The sequence below is a fragment of the Macrotis lagotis genome, chromosome 2 (assembly GCF_037893015.1).
Source record: "Macrotis lagotis isolate mMagLag1 chromosome 2, bilby.v1.9.chrom.fasta, whole genome shotgun sequence".
Taxonomy (NCBI): domain Eukaryota; kingdom Metazoa; phylum Chordata; class Mammalia; order Peramelemorphia; family Peramelidae; genus Macrotis; species Macrotis lagotis.
The window spans coordinates 324,443,754-324,464,804 of NC_133659.1; the positions used below are offsets into that span (position 1 = coordinate 324,443,754).

Here is a 21,051-nt window from a genome sequence, read left to right on the forward strand (position 1 = left end):
GCACTCGGAGATTTAGCTCCATTGGCCCATTTCTTGTTCCATGTTGCACGACTCTGCAGCTCCTATTTCTGGGCTTTCGACCTAGCTGTGCCCCCCCCCCCCCCCCCCCCCCGTTTAGAATGTTTCCTACCTTAATTTTAAATCTTAATTTCTCTGACCTCCTTTAGGTCTCAATTTCAGTCTTATTATTTTCAGAAGACCTTTCCTGGTCCAAGAGATAACTTTTTTTCCATCTACTATGAATCCATATCTTGTTTGTAATGAATTAGGTAAATAAAGACGATGGATAAAGTTAATTTTTTAAAGATGTTTTGTGATTCAGTTAATTAATTTAGTTTCCTTTGTATAATCAAATATTATTCGCTCTCATAAAAGGTAATGATTTGTATACCTGTTAATTGGTTCTTTGAAAATATGACATTAGCAAATCAGCTTTCTAGGGGGAGCTTAGTTCCATAGAAATAAGATGGTGGTGATTGATCACCTAACGATGCAGTAGGATGTCACAGTGCTGCTATATCGATAAGGTTATTAAAATTCCACCGGTTGGGGCACTGCTGAGTGGATGGACCTGTGTTCTCCATTCTTCACCTTTAGTTTGTGTATGTTCATGAATGTTCCTTGAAGAGGAAGTCATTTCAACACTCCAGGCATTAACTTGTTTTTCAGGCCCTGAAATACATAGGAAATAAAATCAGAAGACAGAGGATGTGGGGAGGGGGACCAAAGAAGACAAAGATGGAAGAGGCAAGAGAACTGTTGGCTTCAACCATTCTCACCCACGTGCCCGTAAGTTATGCCTTTCAAACCAAGTAAATAAATGCTCAAGTATAATCTAGAACAGTGATATTTCTATTGTGAAGCTCAAAATAATATTTTTGTTATTACTTTCATTTTGGCCTCTTTACCCTGAGAGAGGAGCTTAAAAATGGCCTCACGAGTTTTTGAACATACTGGGGATGTCAGAGGGGACTTCCTGAGGAAACTGTGATCCAAGGAGTGATTTGTCCAGAGTCACACAACTAGATGATGACTGAGCATGGACTGGAGACCTCCAACCTCCTGACTCTCAGATCTTTGTTGTATCTGACATTGGTGGTCATTTCCCATCCCAGCTGCTTAGATGATTTAGATGTCCTCATCCTTCTAAAAACCATAAACTTCCTCATCCCTGCCATCCTGCTAACTCTCATCCTATGTCCCTCTTTTCCTTGGCTCAGCACCTTGAGAAAATTGTCTCAGCACTGCTCTGACTTGATTTTAATTCTCTGCTGTTGGGTATCTGACCTCATCTTGCAACTGAAACTGCTTTCTCTGAGGAATCTGAGCAGTCTGTCCTCCTCCTTCCTGATCTCTGCAGCCATTGATTATCTTCTCTCGGATTCTCTGTCCTCTCCAAATCTTTCTGACCGCTGGGTGGCCGGGTAGATGGAGAGCGCCGAGCACCTGAACTCAGACCCACGGAACCTGGACACCTCCCTTCATGTCAGCCTCAGAGCAGGGATGATAGTTGCTCCTTCCTCCTAGGGTTGTTGGGAGGATCAGATGGGATTGTTCTTCCATCCCCAGCCCCAGGGCCGGCTTTCTTCCCTTTACACCTGGATTGTTGGCAGTAACTTTCCAGTGTCATTTGCCCCAAGTTTCTTTTTTACTCCAGTCTACCTTTCGCTCAGCTACCAGAGCAATGTGCAGATCTGTGCAGATCTGACCAGTCACCCCTTCCTCAATAAACCATAATAAACTTCCCTATTGCCTTCAGGGTCAAATAGAAATTGCTCTTTGGGGCATTCAAAGCCCTTTGCTGCCTGTTTCTTCTGCCCTTCATTGGTTATCCATCACCCTCCACACACACACACACACACACACACACACACACACACTCTTGGCCTTTTCACTTTTTATTTGCCCATCCATCCTGAACTTTCACTTGGTCACCTCACCCTCCTGACTTCTCTGCCAGCCTCCTCCAAGACTCAGCTCAACTTGTGCGACCTCCCAGGCTTTGCTGCTCCCTGATTTCCCCTTCCCTCTAAGATTCCCTTTACTTTCTCTTCTCTCACTCTTGTGTACCCAGTTGTTTGCAGGTGGCTTCCCTGTTAGTCTAAGCTCCTTGAGGACATGCTATGTGTTTGCCTTTCTTAGCCAGGGCCAGATACATAGTGAATACTTACTAAAGGCTTGTGACTGACTGAGACTGGGTAGAGTCTACAGCACATTGGCCAACTCTTGGCTAATCCAACCTTTTCTCCATCTGGTCACCTTTAAAAGATGTATAGATGCAAAATGGCTCTCAGGTTTGACAGATTATTTTGGTTCTGTATGAGACCATGAAGTTTCAGGCCTAAAATGGGGTGGTCTGAGAATGAGATCTTCATTTCCAGAATGATCCAGGCCTAGTCACACTTTTGTGACTATGCTCCTGGAACAGTCACTGCTCAATGAATACTTACTGTTTGACCAGGGTCATGCCGAGACTTCGTGTGGCATACCAATCTCCCCCTTTGGAGAGTTAGTTCTGGCTTCCTCAGCCTCAGATCTGCCTCTCATCCAGGGTGACTTACAGCAGAGTTCAGAGTTCAAATTCATTTTCTTTCCAAGGGCTGTCGTCTGGGGGCTAATGTCAACACACAATCTCTTAGCATCCCCAAGAACTCATCAGTCTTGTTCTGGCATTTGCCAACTCTTTTCTTAGGTGTGCTTGTAAGAAATCAAAAATCATTGGTTTGTTATTTTGGTTTACCTGTAATGTTTTCTTCCCAATACTATAACCTTTGAAAGAAGACAAAGGAGTTAGGAGCCAAGTATGTTATAAAATACAAGGAGAAACCTGTTGTGGTTAAAATGTCTATACTCATCACTGGTCACTTATCAAAGCTCCCTGAGTACCTGTCACTGTCCATGAAAAAGGAAAAATGTGTAATGGTTTAATCTTGTTAATGCAGGCAACTTCCTTTTTCCCATTTGATACAAAGATGAATAATAAATAGTGTTAGGAAGGTGCCAATTTGCTACACCTACAATCCAAAAAATAAATGTAAATTAGATCAAACCTAATAGGAGATTACATGGTCAAAATAGCAAGTTTTCATTAAATTGCCATAGTTCTATATATTACTTCTCAAAGCTGGTGGCTTTTTTAAAATTGTATTTGGATTATAATTTAGGCAAAGGACTTTTCTTTAAAAAAGAAAAGCAAACAAATTTTTAAAAAAATCATAATTTGTTCGGTCTCTTGTTATTGATCCTTAATAATTGTGGGTATACAAGATGACAGCAACTTTTTGTACAGTATTTTTATTTTTACAAGTTTTAAAGTTCTCAGTAATTGAATCTATTAAACTAATATGAAAACAGCAGAACTTTTACAGAACATTTAAAGAATTTCTCATTGTTATGTAGTGTCAAAATATTCTTGGAAAAATCACACCAAAGTAGAAGGGCTGTTGTCTTTTTTGATGCATTAAATAGCCTTTCAACATATGGTCATCAAAAAGGATCTTAACTAGAATTGTAATAAACCTAGTAGCCAAGGCCGAAATTGATTGTATTTTTGTTTATTGTCCAGTGGACTAGCTGGAAATAATCACTGTAAATTGATGGGTACCTGGAGGCTAAATAAAGCTTCTTGCCTTTATTCATTCCTGTGATTGCTGAGGGAACATCCTTGACTCACTGCTTCAGACTGCAGTGTCCGCGTCTGCATATCCTCTTTCTCCCCCAGAGAAAATCAATTTGGGGAGTTGATAAAAAGAGAGAATTCCTCTTTGTAGCCATTACAACTCCATGACAACCTTCTCTGGGTGCTTCCTCGTGGGGTCTGCTTGTGCCATTGCCCATGAAAGCCCATGCAGTTCTCTCAGAAGACCTTCAATGCTTGGTGACAGATCATGGATCATCCAAGGAACAAGTCATCACTAAGTTGTCTATTGGCTCCAGCAACTCTCCAAGTTCATTCAGAGTGGTCATCTTGTATGTGTGTTGTGTGTGTGTGTGTGTGTGTGTGTGTGTGTGTGTGTGTGTGTGTTTGTTTTGGAGGGGCTTAGGAGAGAGTTGTTTTTAGGATGGTCCAGGGTGAGTATCCATAGCAGAGCTCTAACCAGCACTGGGGCTTTCATCTTCCAGTAGCAGGGCCTGGAGCACGATACCCTCATTTCACCCTGTATTTGAATGCTGACTCCCAATTCTGTGGTATCACCTTTGTTCTGAGCCCCTGTGTTATGGTGCCACTTTCCTGAACCTGCCTATCCCTCCTCCTCTTCCCCCTCCCCCCATTGGGGTGGAAGACCAAACTCTTTGGGAAACAAGCTGCCCTCTCTCCCTGCACCATTACCCTACATGGGACAATTCCTAATTATGGTCCCAACTCACACTAAGGAAATCACAGATCTTTGATGTATTTCTGACTTGTATCCCTCCTGTTTCCCCAAAAAAAATCTGAAGTGATGCACAGAATCGTTGCTTGAGGCTCTTGGGCATCCTCCCTTTTAGTTAATAAGCTGCTGTGTCTCATCACAGGATGGTAAGCTCCTTGAGGACACTGGTGACATCTTCTCAAAGCTTCGCTGCTCACCCCATACAATGGAATTTGAAGATATTAAATGTTGTATCAGTGATGCATTTCTTACTTTTCTTCCTTGAAATTTCCTTTTTGATTTTTTTTTTTTTTGGAACACAGGTAAAGGAATTCAACTTCCGAGCTAAGTGCATCTACACTGCAGTGATGGTGCGCAGGGTGATTTTGGCCCAAGGAGATAATAAAGTTGATGACCGGGACTACTATGGAAACAAGCGTTTGGAACTGGCAGGACAGGTGAGTGAATCCTGGGTGCAGAGGGTTGTGATTTGTTGTTCCCCAGAATGGATGGCTGTTTACTGTTTGTTGAGAGGAGGGATTGAAGCAACTGTGCTCGCAGTGCAGATACCTGCTCTCCCCTGGTAGATCAAAGAATGCTTGACCGCCATGCTACCTGGTCAGCTCCACCCACCTCAAGTGTAATCACAGTGTGTGACAGTATCAGATGTCTTCCTTGGAAGTAAATTAGGGCCATTAGGTGGGACTCTGGCCAGGATCACACGAGTGAGAGAGAGAGCCTCCTCCAGATCTGGCCCCAGTGCACCAACTCTGCCTGCTGGGCCCCAACTGGTTCCCCTGCTGGACTGTGCTCTCTTCGTAGCTGTTCCTACACAGTTCCACTCCAGGGCCTCCTTTTCCTGGGGCCTTGAGGAAGCCCTCATCTGCCTGTGCTGCCAGTGTCCTGCCTCCCAAGATGGTGGTGGTGGTGGTGATAGTAATTATAATAGTAATGTTCGTATAAATAACACTTATGTGTCAGGCCTGGGCCAAGTGCTTTCTACATTTATTTCATCTGATACCCACACTAGTCCTGGAAGATAAGTGCTATTATTATTATCCCCATTTATCTCTGAGGCAAACAGAGCTTAAATGATTTTCCTAGAGTCACACAGTTAGAAGGTGTTTGAGCTGGATTTGAACTCAGGTCTTCCTGATTCCAGGTTTAGCACTCTATCTACAGTGACACCTAGCTGTCCAAAAACTCCTTTGTGTTTATTTTGTAATAGGGTATATGAATATATGTATATGAAGTCTTACCTAATAACATGTCAGGCCTTTAAGGACATGGGATGTTTCATTTTTTTTTCCTCTTTACATCTGGAGTTCTTAGCATAGTTCCTATCACATCATAGATTATTAATAGATACTCATTAATTAATTAGTTGTTTTCTGATGGTAAGCTGGGGTGGAATGGGGTAGGGGATGAAGTTGATCATCAGCTGCCAACCTGAGATTGACCTTGTCTGGTGCTGAGATCAAACTATTAGGACTTTCTGTCCTAAAGGCAATCTGGAGCTTTGTTCTTGAATTCCATTTTATGAAATAATGTTATAGCAAACCTGTGTGATTACAAGTTTTCCTTGTACTTTTGAACTTTAACCCAACTATTCCTTAGGATTAAGAGAGTCAGTCTCCAATTAACTTTTGATTTTTGCCTCCCAGACCCTTTTATTGAATATGATTTTCATTGCACTATGGTCTGTAAAAGATATTTTTAATGTTTTTACTTTTTTGCATTTGTTTGGTAGAGTTTTGTGCTCTAGTATATGGTCAATTTTTGTGAAGGTGCTATAATTCCCAGCTGTGAAATAGGTGTGGTGAAATAGGTGTGCTCCTTTCTATTCTCATTTAATAATTTCCCAAGGTCTGTCATATCTAACTTTTCTCAAATTTCTTTTCTAGTCCTTTATTTCTTTTTAAAAAAAATTTTTTAGTTAGATTTATCTAAGTCTAAGAGGAGTATATTGAGACCTACACTGTTATAGTTTTGTTGCCTACTTCTTTCTGTAACTCATTTGACTTTTCTTTTAAGAATGTAAGTGCTGTGTCATTTGAAGTTATATTTAGTATTGATATTTATTTCTTGTCCATGGTAACAGTTCAGCAAAATGTAGTTTTCCTTTTTTTCCTTCCTTTAAGCTGTTCAGGTGAAGGAGAGGTTCAAGTGTTACCTGCTCTCCCCCCCCCCCCCAATTCCTTGTTTCCATAGACCTTTTTTTTAGGTTTTTGCAAGGCAAATGGGGTTAAGTGGCTTGCCCAAGGCCACACAGCTAGGTAATTATTAAGTGTCTGAGGCTGGATTTGAACTCAGGTCCTCCTGACTCCAGGGCCCGTTCTCTATCCACTGTGCCACCTAGCCGCCCCTGTTTCCATAGACTTTATAGGCCCACCTCAGTCATGTGTAATCATTTTTCCCATCCTTCTTTTCCTTCCCTCTTCTAGTGTGTTCATCTTCTCTTCTTTTTTAAGGTCATCAAAATATAACAGAATCACTTCTAGGCCCCCTTTCTAATTAAACTCAATGACCCTTGATGAGACTTCTGAAGGGACACTTACATCGGTCTCATGTTTTTATGTAGTTAGTTTTTTCTTGTTTAGTCCTTTAAGATTGTTCATACTTACCTTTTTAAAAATATTTATCATATCTCTTTTGTTTATCCTTCAGTTTCTACTCAGCAGGCGTCTTTTTGTCAGAAATGCTTGGGAGTCCTCTATTTCATTAAAGATTCATGTTTTTTTGCCTCTTGTAGAATTATACTTAGTTTTCCTGGGTAAATTTACTCTTAGCTAAAAGCTAGATCATTTATTTTCCAGAATTTTATATTATAAGCTCTCTGCTTATTGAAAGTGGTGACTGCTAAATTTTGGTTGATAACTTTTTGTATTTTCTTTTGTATTTCTAGCTGATTATAGTATTTTTTCTTTCCCTTGAAAGATCTGACTTTTGACTATAATATTCCTGGAAGTTTTCGTTTCAGGGTTTCTTTCAGGAGATGACTAGTTGATTTTTTTTCCTATTCCTACTTTGCAAGACATCTCAGCAATTTTGCAGTTTCTTGAAATATGATGTATAGGCTCTTTTTTTTTTGGTCTTGGCTTGGCATTCAAATAGTCTGATTCTTAATTTTTTTTCCTCCTTCATCTGTTTTCTAGGTCTTTTGTTTTCATTATGAGATCTCTTACCTGCTTTTTTCTTTGTTTTAATATTTTTGGTTGTCTCCAGGAGTCACTTTGATTTTCAAGGAATTTTTCTCTTGTTTCAAACTGTTAATTATCTTTTCATATCTTTCTATCATGCCTCTTATTTCTTTTCACATTTTTTCCTCTAATTTTGTTTGATTTTTTCAAAAAATGTTTTAGCTTCTGAAGGAATTATCTCAGTTGAACTTACGTTTTCTTGGGTACTTCTCCTTTCTTAGGGTGTCATTGAGCGTTGTGAGGACCTATAATTTTTTAGTGCCCTCACAATGACATTGGAGTAAAGTCTTCTTACCCTGTTTTCAGGTCTGCAAGTTCCTCACCCAGATTTGGGTTAGTTGACTTGGTCCTGGCTGGGACTTCAGTGGATTGTAACTGGCCTTAGCCCCTGTTAGCTAGCTGGGTCAGAGTGACTTTTACTAGAGATTTGTAATGAGAACTGGTTCATTTTCCTCTGTTCTGCTGCTTCTTCTTTTCATATTTTTGAAAAACAAATCCTCTTGAATTATATCCAAAAGAGGTTGGTAAAATGTAACAAATTTCCTGATTTAGCAGGATATTTACAGTGAAGGTCCTTAGTGTTGTCATTTTAGAAGTGAGGAAATTTAATTTAAATCATGAGGTTTTCCCCTCACAATGTTGTGAAATTTAGTTTGTTTTATCTCTAACAGTTTAAAAGCTTTAGAATTTTATGAGAATGATAAGAAATAGCCAGTGATTTTTTTCTACTTCTTAAGTCTTTTGGGTTTTTTTAAAAGCATTTACTTCTTCTGAACAGTAGGTGCCTTTATTCCTTATACTTTTGCGCCTCACACATCCATCAGAAAAAACCTTTAAATCAGAACTCAAATCTAGAACCAGACACATTCCTTTTGCACCAGTTTGTCCTAATAGAGCTTTGGCCTTGTATGTTTTTAGAGGTTCTGAAGGCTTGCAAATCATTACACATATTCTCATTTGATTCTGACATCTCTGGGAGGGAGGTATTCTCTCATTTTATAGATGAAACCCCGCCAGGATCACATGACTCATTTGTATTGGGTTCTGAACCCTGACCTTATATAAGTTCAGTTTCCTTCCTGCTACTCCGTGTCACTCTCTAGGAATTTTTTTTTTTAGTTTTTTGCAAGGCATACAGGGTTAAGTGGCTTGCCCAAGGCCACACAGCTAGGTAATTATTAAGTGTCTGAGACCAGATTTGAACCCAGGTACTCCTGACTCCAGGGCCGGTGCTTTATCCACTACGCCACCTAGCCGCCCCATCTCTAGGAATTTCTATGTATGCTTTACATGTTCTCTTTATCCCACCCCTATGAGTCACCTTTTGATAAATTCCCAGAAGACAGGGACCATGTTCTTCCAGGACTATTTAAAATCTGCAAAGTACATTATTTATTTTATTACATACAAACTATTTATTGATGATTTTTAGAAAAAATACTATAAAACAGGCTAGGGGGCATAAATCTTTAATACCTGCTTCTGAGGAGGCTCTTGGGTTGGACAGTCATTTAGGTGTCCCTGTGAAGCATGGGACCAAGATGATTTCTCTCCCCATCTCCCCTTACCCCTCCAGGCCCCCTAGCTTGGAAGCAGAACAAGTGGAAGCTCCAAGGTCCTCAGGAATGGGATTGAGCCTGGGATTGACCCCTCACTTCCAGCTTGGGCATGAGAAGCTACAGTTCTGGACCACAAAATTACAAAAGCTCCAAGAGCTTAGGTTTATCCCAGGCTTCCTTCTGGCAAGGGGTCCATCTGCTCAGTTGATTGGGCATTTCTGTACTTTGGCAGCCACCTGCCTTTCATCTCTAGTACGTGATGATGTCCAGGGTCACTGACTGACTGGTTATCAAATAGAAAATCCAAAGCAGTTCACAACCATTGATTAAGTACCTGTAATGTTCTTGTGCTTAAATGAAGTAATTTTGCTTAATTTTTTTGTTTAAACTTGCACAAAGAAGTTTGGGAATTGTTCTAAATCAGTTTATTTGCATCTTACCCGCCTTGATACCTTACATTGTATGGATAGGTCAAAAAAGATGTGGGAGTAGTAGAGTGTATTTTCAGGATTTGACTTCCTTGGCAGTAGAAAATGACTAAATTAAGTTCTGGTATATGATTGTGTTTGGAATACTTCTGTGCTATGAGAAATGATGAGCAGTGAGTGTTCTTAGAAACAAAAGAGTAGTTAATGTTTTTTTTAAAAGTTTTCAAGACTTTCCTAGTTAGAAAGGACTTGGTAAATGACTTTATGGACTAGAAAAGATAGACATCTTTGACCCATTTTTGGTTCAAGTTACAAAATAAGTTGTCTTTGGGTATGCATCTTAAATATTTTCTCCATATCTAAAACTGGTAATTTCCTGCCCATTGTGACGTGCTTTTCATAGAGGAGGTACATGGTACCCAAAATTGGCAGTGATAGGCCAAATTTCCTCAGGCAGTTAATAATAGGGAAACTTCTGCTCCTTCAGGATAGAAGGTGACATTTTTTGAGTGAGTCTAAGGGCTCTTCTTCTAGTCCTCCCCAATGTGACCAGATTGAAAGACAAAGTTTATAGGAGGTTTCTGGGGAGAGAAATGCAGGCTGTTTGATTAAGGCCTGAGCTTCCTTTTCCCTCTTGGGCTGTTCCTTGGAAGTGGGGCTTTTGACCTCTTCCTGTTTTTAACCTAAGCTTGATGGACAGTGGCAAGCCCAGATAAAATGTTCCAGGCCTGAGGATTACACTGTGTGCACCTCCTTCCCCCCGGGATCGCAAGTGTTTTTGCAGTTGGGGGAAAGTGTGCTTTTTGTGGGTTATACTCTCTTTCTCTTTTTGGACATCCTGGTTGTCAGGGAACTAGGCCCACTGGGGTGATTGGAGGGGGATCCTGTTGCTCCAAAAATTGGACTTCTAAAGAGTGTCCCTTGTGCGGGGAAAACATAGCTTTACAGACAATGTAAAGACATAAAAGACATTGTGATGGCCAAGATGTGTGAAAACAATCGCTGCTAATTTCCCAGCCCGTGGGACAGCCGAGCCTGAAATGTGCTTGTGCCTCAGATAAGGGCCGTGTGGGCCTGGCCAAGCTGGCAGTGCCCCCAAGGGTTGGGAGGCCAGCAGCCAGGAGAGGCGGTAGTAAAACTGGCCCGTTCCAGGCTTAATCTTTTCACCTGCCTTTTCTTTTCTGCTAATGTGTTCATTATTTGCTGAGCAGTACTCTATTCTTTGTCTGGAAATTTTTTGTTTCTAATGCATCTTGCTTTGTATGGGTGAGATATGGAACAGCCCCACAATCCGGCACCCTGGAAAGCAAGGGATTTCTCCTCGGTGACAAAAGAAGGCCGCCTTGACTTCAGAGATTGGCTAATCCCAGCTGTTCTGATAATGTAATTAAGGCTGCCTAATGTCTTTAATTTTGCAACCAGTTTGTGTGAAAAGGAGAATTTGGCACTCTGAAGGCTTAAACTAAATAGCAATCTCAAGACGCCTAATTAGAATTCTCTGACATTAAGCTAATTGGTGAAACTGTATTTCAGCAGCTTAATTTCTTTATTAATTTTTTTTAGCATTTTCATTGAAAATCAATGGATGAGCTGTCAGCGTTTTCCCCTTAAATATAATTTACTCTTTAGTGCTCCTGTCTTAAGCAGGCTGAAAGGCCTGGACTAGCTGGGGAAGGTACTGAATATTATCTCCAGCATTCCATCCCTTCCCTTTGAATCATTTTACTCTTGACCTAAATAATGTGCTTATTGTGTGACTGGGCCTTGCAGTTAGTTGCTCCCAGCCCTGGTGGAGCGCTCATGAATTGGGAAGCATTATGCTCTGGCCTGCTTTGGAGCCCATTGAAAATCAGCAAAGTTGGGGGCTGAGAAGTAAATTAAGGAGGCTGGGAGAGAGGGTGTAACTTCTGCGGGGGCGCTCACTTTTCACTTGCTTGACTCAAAGGACATTTCTGCTGGCTTCAGTGGCTTTAACCAGGAGCCAGGGCATCTTTCTGGTTCTCATTGGAGAGTCAGAAGTGGCCTGGCCTATGGAGCTGCTGAGAATCAAAGATGCCCTTGGAGTCAGAGTGGAGGGCAGTGGCAGGGAAGCTGCTCTAGGTGCTTGGCCTTTTTCCCTCAATGATTGTCAGATGGGCATCTTCCATCTTCTACCAACTTTTCCCTTGGCTCCCCCAACTTTGAGCTTACAGAGGTATGGGAGGAGAGAGTAAAGGGTTCGTTTTACCTGCATTGGGGTTTTTGGTACTTGGGAGCTCTCCCTGGCCCTGGAACTGGCTTCACTGATGATTTCAGTCCAAGGAGGGCTGAAGTGAACAAGAAAGTAGCCCAGAGCCAAAATCAGCTATTGGTGGAAAAACCAAGCAAGGTTCCCTTTAAAAGGAGCATTCCCAGTATTGTGGGAAAGATTGATGTTGCCAAATGTAAGATTGAGAGGCCTTGAACAGTGCATGAGTTCATACACAGCTCTGGAATTTCAAACTGTTCAGGATTTATTACAGAAGGTTGCAAAGTGTACAGATTAAAACCATGGTTCTCCTCTAGAAGAGTGGCAGGTACTCTGAGGACAGGCTGGGTGAGGTTTGAGAGAGAGAGAAAGGATAGATAGAACCCCATAAGGACTGGCTTAGCTCAGCCACATGGCCTAGGGAGCCCATGGTTCTCCAGCAGGCCTAGGCCAGGAGCATGTGGCCTAAGATAGAGAGTACTTCTGTAGTGGGTTGGACAAGGGGTCCTGGCCTGGCTCCAGCTCTTCTCCAGTAGACAAGCTCTGTACTGGTCCTTCCTGTCCCACATCTAACATGTTGTGTCCTATCACACCAGCATAAACTTGACCCAAGGTCAGGTCACTGGACACCAGAAGCTAGAGGAAGGGGAATGGAATTTGGACTAATTGGGACTAAGCCAAGGCCATTCCTATCCTGGAAAAGCAGGCACCTTTCACAAAATTTGTTACTTCTCCTGTGTCCGTAATTCCCTGCATCACCAGGAGTAGCTTGGGATAAAATTCATCTACTTTTGATAATCATTCTACAAATATAATTTGAGAGGAGAAATACAGAATTAGCCTTCTAAAGAACATCTTAATTTGATGTAGTATATCCATAATTTATTAAGAAGCCCCCTGTATCGAGGCATACTGCCCTTTGCTCTGTAACTCAGCAGCTGCCTGAGGCAGGAAGAGCCCAATGCCTGCACCTCCCACTCCCTGCTGGCCATGAAGTGGAGCCAGAAGAGGCAATTGGGAGCCATAGTCAGACCCGTACTTAGCAGTGGAAAGGATCGCCTGGAATGGAAAACAACCTGGAGCAGGCCATCTGTTAGAACTCTGTTATTGGCAGTAGGCCAGGCAGTGCCATCCTCCTGCCCACTGCTCAGCTGGACCCAGGGGAGATGACCATTCCACAGGCAAGCGCTCTTATGGGACATCCAGACAGCACATATTTAGGTGGGATTTTCAACAGACTGTCCTTTTAAGCCACCAAAGATTGCTTTCACAAGAAGACCCCTTTATCTACTGAACTGTGTTTAGAGGGGCTGATTCTTTAAAATATTATGTCATTAGTTGTTTTTTCCTCTTGAGAGTGAAAAATCTATTGTTGAAAATTTTTCATGTGTACATCTCTATTTTGTTTTGTTCTTGTCCTTTTAATTTAATTTCTCAATCTCTCTTCTTTTTTAAATTGTTTTATTCTAAAGTTAAATATCTCTAAAAGCATCTGTTTACACAGAACACTAAAAAGATTGTGTGTGAATGATCATTGCTATTTATTATCATCTACTTTAAAAAGTATTAAATTCTACCTCTTCTATGACTAACTGTTGATAATGAAAAGTGATCGTGAAATGCTAAGACATTCACAATTTTAAAGTATGACTATATATAGTTTGTATTATGTGCAAGACATTCTGAGAAAAGAAAATATGAAGATGTAGCCTCTACCAATGATGTCATTTACTCTCCTTACTTCAGCATATAACACAAACCTCTCTCCTTTTGTGGGGTAGTAATGATTCCAGGATTTCAAAGAGGGAGCTTGGAAATTCTTTACATCTTTGAAAAATTGAAGTGAAAATTTTTTCTTTAAAATTAATTGTTTCTAGACCAGGGGTTCTTAATCTTTTTTTGTGGGTTCCAGATCTTTGAGCAGTGGTGAAATCTTTGAACCCTTTCTCACACTACTAGTTTTAAATAAACCAAATAAAGTACATAGATATACAAATCTAACCAATTATATTGAAATTCAGCTTTCAAGATTTTTTTTTTTTTTGCAAAGCAGTGGGGTTAAGTGGCTTGCCCAAGGCCACACAGCTACGTAATTATTAAGTGTCTGAGACTAGATTTGAACTTGGGTACTCCTTACTCCAGGGCCAGTGCTCTATCCACTGCACCACCTAGCTGCCCCTTCAAGATATTTTTTAAAATTCATGAATCTGTTGAAATCTATTTGCCAACTTTGGAGGAAGAACTGAAATTCTGATTAGTTTCTTTTTGAGATTGTTTTTATGGTGGTGATGGTGTTCTTAAAATGAAAAACAGTCATTTTTACAAAGTCATTAATGCAGAGGATGTGTTAGAGTGTTTAGATAATAAGAAATTGTGTTTTTTTTTTCCTTCAAAGCATATATTTTGAGAGGGAAAAATTCAGAGAATTGAAAGGCAAAATTAAGGGAACTTGGCTTTGGCATGCCACCACTATATTTGATCACTGAAGTAGAATGCCTTTAATTTATTACTAAAAAACCTCCTATATTTAAAAATTCTCCTTCTCCCCCAAATATTTTTCCCCTTGTACTTATTTAGGGAATTGCTTAGAGAAAAATGTATTTTTTGATTATTAGTAATATCTAAAATTTTAAAAGTGAATAGTTTGGTTTTTTTTTTTTAGTTTTATTTTTGCAAGGCAAACGGGGTTAAGTGGCTTGCCCAAGGCCACACAGCCGGGTAATTATTAAGTGTCTGAGACCAGATTTGAACCCAGGTACTCCTGAATCCAGGGCCGGTGCTTTATCCACTATGCCACCTAGCCGCCCCGAATAGTTTTTTTAAATAAATTTTTTGGATATATTTCTTTAAGTCTTCTACATTTCCTCTCCCTCTTCCAAAGAGCAACTCTTTTTTCAAAAGAATAAAAAAAAGGAAAAAATTCAGTAAAACAGCCAATATATCAAAAAACTCTTATGTCTTTAGTGTTCCATCCCCATAATTTTCCATCTTTTGCAAAGACTATAATGAAAGTTACTTCTCATGTCTGGTCTTTAGCACCAAGGTTAGTTATTATGCTTTTTTGCATCATTCAGTTTCTATTGTTTTGTTCTTATTCTTTTTACATTTTTAGAAATTTTTTACATTTTAAAAATTCCTAGTCTTTAAAAAAATTATTAATTCTGAATTTAATCCTCCCAAAGCATTTATATACATATAAAGCAGAACATAAAAATGGAGTTTATATGAAGTATAGACTGTACATTTCATTCTACTTTGCTTTTTAAAAAAGCTGTCCATATGTATTTCTACATTTTACTTTCAAAACTACCTTGCTTATTTTTCTTTCCTTTTGAACTTCCATCTCTTCCCTCCTCTGTACTTTAAACCTCTTGTTTTGAGCCATCATTATGTTACTGATCCCTTTTGAGGCAAGTTCCATTTCCTTTTTCCTTCTTTCTATACCACTGTATGCCTCTTTTTACTCTTCATTCTCTTTTCCCTTTTAAAATCCTTTAGAATAGCTCCACCCCCTTAAATCTCTCTTTTTCTCATTTAGTTCCCTCTGAATCCTTTGAAGACATTAATATACTTGAAAAGAGATTTGTTTTTTCTCCTCCTAATTATATTAGTACCATATCATCATAAAACTCCTCCCAAATAGCTTCATTTCTCTAGGTTTCTCTGATTTCTCTGGTTGTATTATTTCAAAGTTCTTAATCAGCTCTACTCTTCATCAGAAATGCTTGTGAAAATTCTCTTCCTGTAGCATGTTGTTTTCATATATTCACATTTGCAAGATAAATTTATTTTTGGTTGGCATTCCAAGATAGTCTCTTGTTTATATTAGAAGTTGCTAGGTCTTGAGTAATCCTGACTTTAGCACCTCCATACTTGAATTGCTTCTTTCTGGATACTTAACAATATTTTTTCTTTGATATAAAAATTCTGGATTTTGGTTAGGATGTTCTTGGAACTTTGATTTTTGGGGTTCCTTTTTAGGAGATGATTGATGACTTCTTTCTCTTTCTACTTGCCCTCTGGTTCTGATAGATCTGGGCAGTTTTCATATGTGATTTCTTGAAATATGGCTTCTCTAGACTTTTTTAAAAAATCATGATTTTTAAGGAGTTAAATTATTCCTCCTTGACCAATTGTTTACATCAGTTATTTTTTTTATATCTGATATATTATGTTTTCTTCATTTTTTCTCCCTATTCTTTCTTGATGTCTTGTGATATCATTGATTTCTGATTGGTCTATTCTGATTTTCAAAGGGTCTATCACATATGGTAAGGTTTACCACTTTTCTTAAGCTTGTTATCTTCCTTCTAATTCTTTTGTCTCGTACATTTTATTTCTTTTCTTTCTTGCTTTACTTCTTCTAGGTAGTCATGAAGTCTTTGTGGAAAACTTGTTTTTTTTCCTTGAATTTACTATGTGCAGTTTTTACACTTATCAACTCCTCTTTTGGAAGGATCTCTAGTGCAGCAACAATTTTGAATTTGAATGGTGTTTAATTTATCTCTTCAGTTCTAGTTCCTAAGCTGGGCATTTATAATAGGACCAGGCTATATCCCCTACTGTACTCTCTGATGCAGTTTAATCAAGGTTTTTGTATTGACTTTTGCTCCTTCTGTGTCTTTGAGTTTCAGAGGCCTGGATATTTAGGGTCCTCTAAGGGTCTCTTGGAGCCACTGACCCTGGGGTATCCCTCTCTGAGAACCTTTCTGATACCACCTAATCCTTCCTTCCCCCTGGGACAGAGAGCCCGAGGCCCAGACGCTGACTTGGGAGGCTGACTGACTGCATGGGCTCTGTTGCCTTTCCTGGCTCTGGTTTTGCTGAAGGCTTCTTTTCCCTGTGCAGCTCTAGACTGGAAGAAGTCAGATTTCTTTGTCATTTGTTGTAGGATGACTCATGTTTTTGTTGTTATGAGTTGCTGCAGTTGGGGAATTAGAAGTACCATTCACTGTACTCATTCCTCCCTTTTTTTCTTTATTTCTCTTGGGATTCTAGATCTTTTGTTCCTTGACTAATTTTATTATTTTGTCTAACTCTGAAAAGCATTTCTTTGGGAGTTTGGTATTGCATTTAATCTGTATATTAATTTTGTAATTTTTATTATTTTTACATCACTTAGTCATAATTGCTGGGCATTCTTAGTATTAATTAGGGTGCCATTTCTTTAAGGAACATTTTATAATTGCCACTCAGCATTTATCTGATATACATGGGCAGATGAATTCCCAAATAGTTTATGCATTTTGTAGTTATTTTGAATGGGATTTCATTTTATGTTTTTGCCTTTTGGATTTTGGTATTGATATATAGTAATACTTTTAAATGGTTTGATCTTATTTTGTAGCCTGCAACTCTGTCAAAGCTGTTAATTCTCTCAGTTACTTTCTTTGCTAATTTTCTGGGTTTTACTAAGTAAACGAGCATGTTATCAGCAAATAGGGATGATTTAACTCATTTTTTTCTTAGCTTATTTCTTTTTTTAAAAAATCTTCTCTTTTTTGCTATTGCTAGCATATTGAGAATTATGTTGAATCACAGCCAGGTTAGGGGGTGGGAAAAGGAAAGAAGAGAACCTTGCCTTTGCTTCTATATTTATTGGAGAAATTTCTGTTGTTTTATAATTACATATAATGCTAACTTTTGGTTTTAGATACTTTTTAATCATATTAAAAAAGATTTATTAAAAAATAAATAGCTTTTGTAGGGTTTTTATCACAAATGAATGTTGTATTTTGTCAGAAGTTTTTTATACATCTTGATGTGATTTGGGATTTTAAAAAATCAATTAATTTGCTAATTATTTTTCTAATATTGAATCATTCTTGCATATTAACCATAAGCTAAGAAGTTGTGAGTGGCGAAATGCCAAGTACCATGGCACCAGTTGCGTGGTTTTAATATATGAATTGCAACATTGGGTTCATTTCATATGTCCTCCTACTTAAGTTCAATGTTTTTCCCTTTCTCATGCTTATTGAGCTCAGATGAAGCTTCATCACTCCCTTTTCGCTCTCTTGAGGTGGCTATGTGAGCATGGGGAGAACCTGGTGTTGTGATCTGGAGGTCAGGGGTGTGGAGGCTATGCCATCAGGAGAAAGCTGACTCTCCAGCCTCCAGGCCCTCGCCTGGCTATAAGATGGGCATGGTGTGTGATAATGTCTGGAAAGACCTTAGGATCTTTGGATGAACTAGGGAGGACACTTTTTAGCAAACAGGACAAAGACACAGCCTATAACTGATTGACATGTATGTGTATACATATGGATTATATGACCTCTATAAAATAGTGAAGTATCTATACACATGCGTGATGTGTTCCATATGTTGTGTAGCCTTTTAACATTAATGTTTTACTATAATATGGGAAAACATGTGAGCAGTGTTTGTATGCTGTAAAGCATTACAGTGGAAAAGAAAGCAGGAAGACAGTCACCTCATCTTATTTAAGACCCTTCATTCTTGAACATACACAGAGTTCACGAGTAAAACTTCCTGCTCCTGTCACTTATTTTCCATGACTTTTATCTTTTACTTTGAAAGTTCTTTTAATGGAAACAAAATATGAAGTATGAAGTAGACAGATTCTGTAGGTCACATAGGAAAGTAATCTGATTACCTTAGTTACATTTGATGTTTCTATCAAGTAGTTCAATACCATTACCTTCTTTGATTACCCACTTAGCATACAAATCCACTTTCAGTTTTTCCTTTTGTAGTTCTCTAGGATCTTCAGATGCTTTTTAAATGTGAGACATTTCCTGTGTCTGGTTTCAGTGAACCCTCAGTTTTCTATGAAGTTGGGTCGATGGACTTTACCAAGTAAAGTTTGTTTCCTCCTCATTGGGGCACTTGTATGACCATGGAAGACTCAGCCCATATGCCCATGGAAGGCAGGCTCTGTCAGTTCTGTCATTCTGTTCTTCTTAGGTTGAAGTGTCAAAGGGGCTTCCCCAACTAGATTAAATGTACTTGGAAAGCATTTAACACAATAAATAAAAATATAGAAGACAATTGTTGATGTTAATATGTCAATATTAGTCTTGTCAGTATACTGTCTTGTAATTTTGGTGGGTGAACTCAACACCCTGACTTGGAGCACTGGTTTTTGTCTGAGGTCCAGCCAACTTATTAAGGACTGCTGCACCTCCCTGACCATCTTCTGGTGTCAGAGGATCAGGGTTCAGGGAAAGGCTGGAGTCACCATTTCATCTGACCAAGGCTATCATACATAAAATGTGGAGGTTAAGAAAGATGCCTTCTCTAAAGGTTTCTGCTTATTCTAAACCTCTATGAATACATGCCTTTTTGAAGTTATGGCAAAAATATTTCTTTTATTACTAATTTTCATACTTGATTTTGTCACCTTGAAGTTTAAGATCATCATTTTTTATTATGATGTCATGCTGGTTGTTTTCCATTGGCTTTTCATTTTTGTTTTAAGTATTGTTCTATTTATCATTCTTCCTCATGGCATGAATGATAGGTGCTCAGAGGCTGGTCTGAACAGGCCTCTCCTTCCTTCAGGTTCAGGTCCATTGATGGGCCAATCACTCAAACTGACTTGCCAGAATAATGAAACCATCTCCAGAGGTGCAGACGGTGCCTCATGGCACCCTTCTGATCAAGTCAGTCTTTGACTTGTCTCTAAGATAAAATACAGACTTCTTCATTTGGCATTTTCTGAGTCCTTTAGGGTCAGGCTTCAGCTGACCTTGCCAGGCTGATGACCCATTCTTCTTCCACTGGCCAGATCACCCTGCTCCCTGTTGTCTTATGAGAGCTTCCACCTCATCTCCGTGCCTTGGCACAGCTGTCCTGGAAAACCTTCCCTCATCTTTGCCTTTTAAGGCATAGCTCAGTGGCATCCCTTTTTGGAGGCCTTTCCTCATTCCTCCCTCCATCTCTCTCTATAGTTTATGTGTATCCTCTGTTTACTTCTTTGTGAATGTGCTTTCCATAAGTAGAGTACAAGCTCTGTGAGGACAAAATATGCCTCACTCTTTTATTTGAATGACAGAACTTAGCATCATGTCTCAGGTATAAGAGGATCAAACAAGGGCTTACTGATTGATTTCTTACATACCATTGAAATTGTGTATATTTGAAATATTGATGTGAATTTAATTTTTGTACATCATCATCCCTATTTTTTTTTTTTGTATTCACAAGTGTTTAATTGCTGAATCAAGTTTTGGGTGTGACTACAGATATACTAATGGCACATTTCCATACAGCTGAATCCTCCAAGTACATTAAGTTTTAAACATGGCTACAGAAGTACCAATGGTACTTCTCCACAAAGCCAAACTCTCCAAGTACTACCACTGCCATTCACATATTATAGAACATGTCCACAGTCTTTAAATTCAATAGATCTTTGACAGGAATCCCAAGGTACAAGTGAGCTTAAAAACAAGTACTTAGCAAATCAGAAGATCCTGTCTCCAACTGAACTCCCACAATGATGGGATGATCTTTACTCATAATCTTAGACAATACACTGAAATGCCTTTCAACAAGTTAAAGGCAGTATTTAATCAAATCATTGTAATTAAGCTATTTATGCACAAAAAGTTAAGGAATTTATGACTGATTCGGTAGAACTGACCTTTGGACAGGCTGGGGTGTAACTCCCCCACCCCAAGAACAATCCCCCCCCCCAAACCCAATTAACAGGTAGAAGTCATATGAAATCATTAAGTAGACTTTCCCTATAGTTTAGTAAAAGAAGCCAGATTTAATTAAAACTTTCTAAGAAGTGGGGCACATAGCCCTTGATTTAAAAAAAAGTTGCCTAAATCTTTTAAAATAAGCAGTAAAGTGTGATAGCTTGGTTGTGCCTGGAATTATGACCAAAACAGAGAAAACAGATCATTTCTTATTTAAACAAAAGTCTACCTAATCTACATAATTTCTCTATTAGAACTGCTGAACAAAATTTTTAAACAGCCATTCATGATCAAATTCTCAGGGTGTTGAAACCAATTTAAAGAGGGTCATTATTATATATGCAAAAAAAGAAAAGAAATCTCATCACTAGAGACATCTCCTTTTTAAAATAAAAAGGCAGCAGACAACTCCTCATTGATGGGCTTTTTAAGGTATGCTATCAAGTTGGCCCTCTCCCCCCTTTTTTTTTTAGGTTTTTTTTTTTTTGCAAGGCAATGGGGTTAAGTGGCTTGCCCAAGGCCACATGGCTAGGTAATTATTAAGTGTCTGAGACCGGATTTGAACCCAGGTACTCCTGACTCCAGGGCCAGTGCTTTATCCACTACACCACCT

General features: G+C 39.1%; 1 protein-coding gene across 1 annotated transcript in view; it reads left to right on the forward strand.

Annotated features, from left to right (window-relative positions):
• Window positions 1–21,051, forward strand: part of POLR3B (RNA polymerase III subunit B) — a 136,426-nt gene that overhangs the window by 30,802 nt on the left and 84,573 nt on the right. Inside the window, exons 11-12 of the mRNA XM_074226765.1 lie at window positions 670–789; window positions 4,676–4,810. Coding sequence (XP_074082866.1) covers window positions 670–789; window positions 4,676–4,810 — 255 coding nt within the window. The remainder of the gene's footprint in view (window positions 1–669; window positions 790–4,675; window positions 4,811–21,051) is intronic.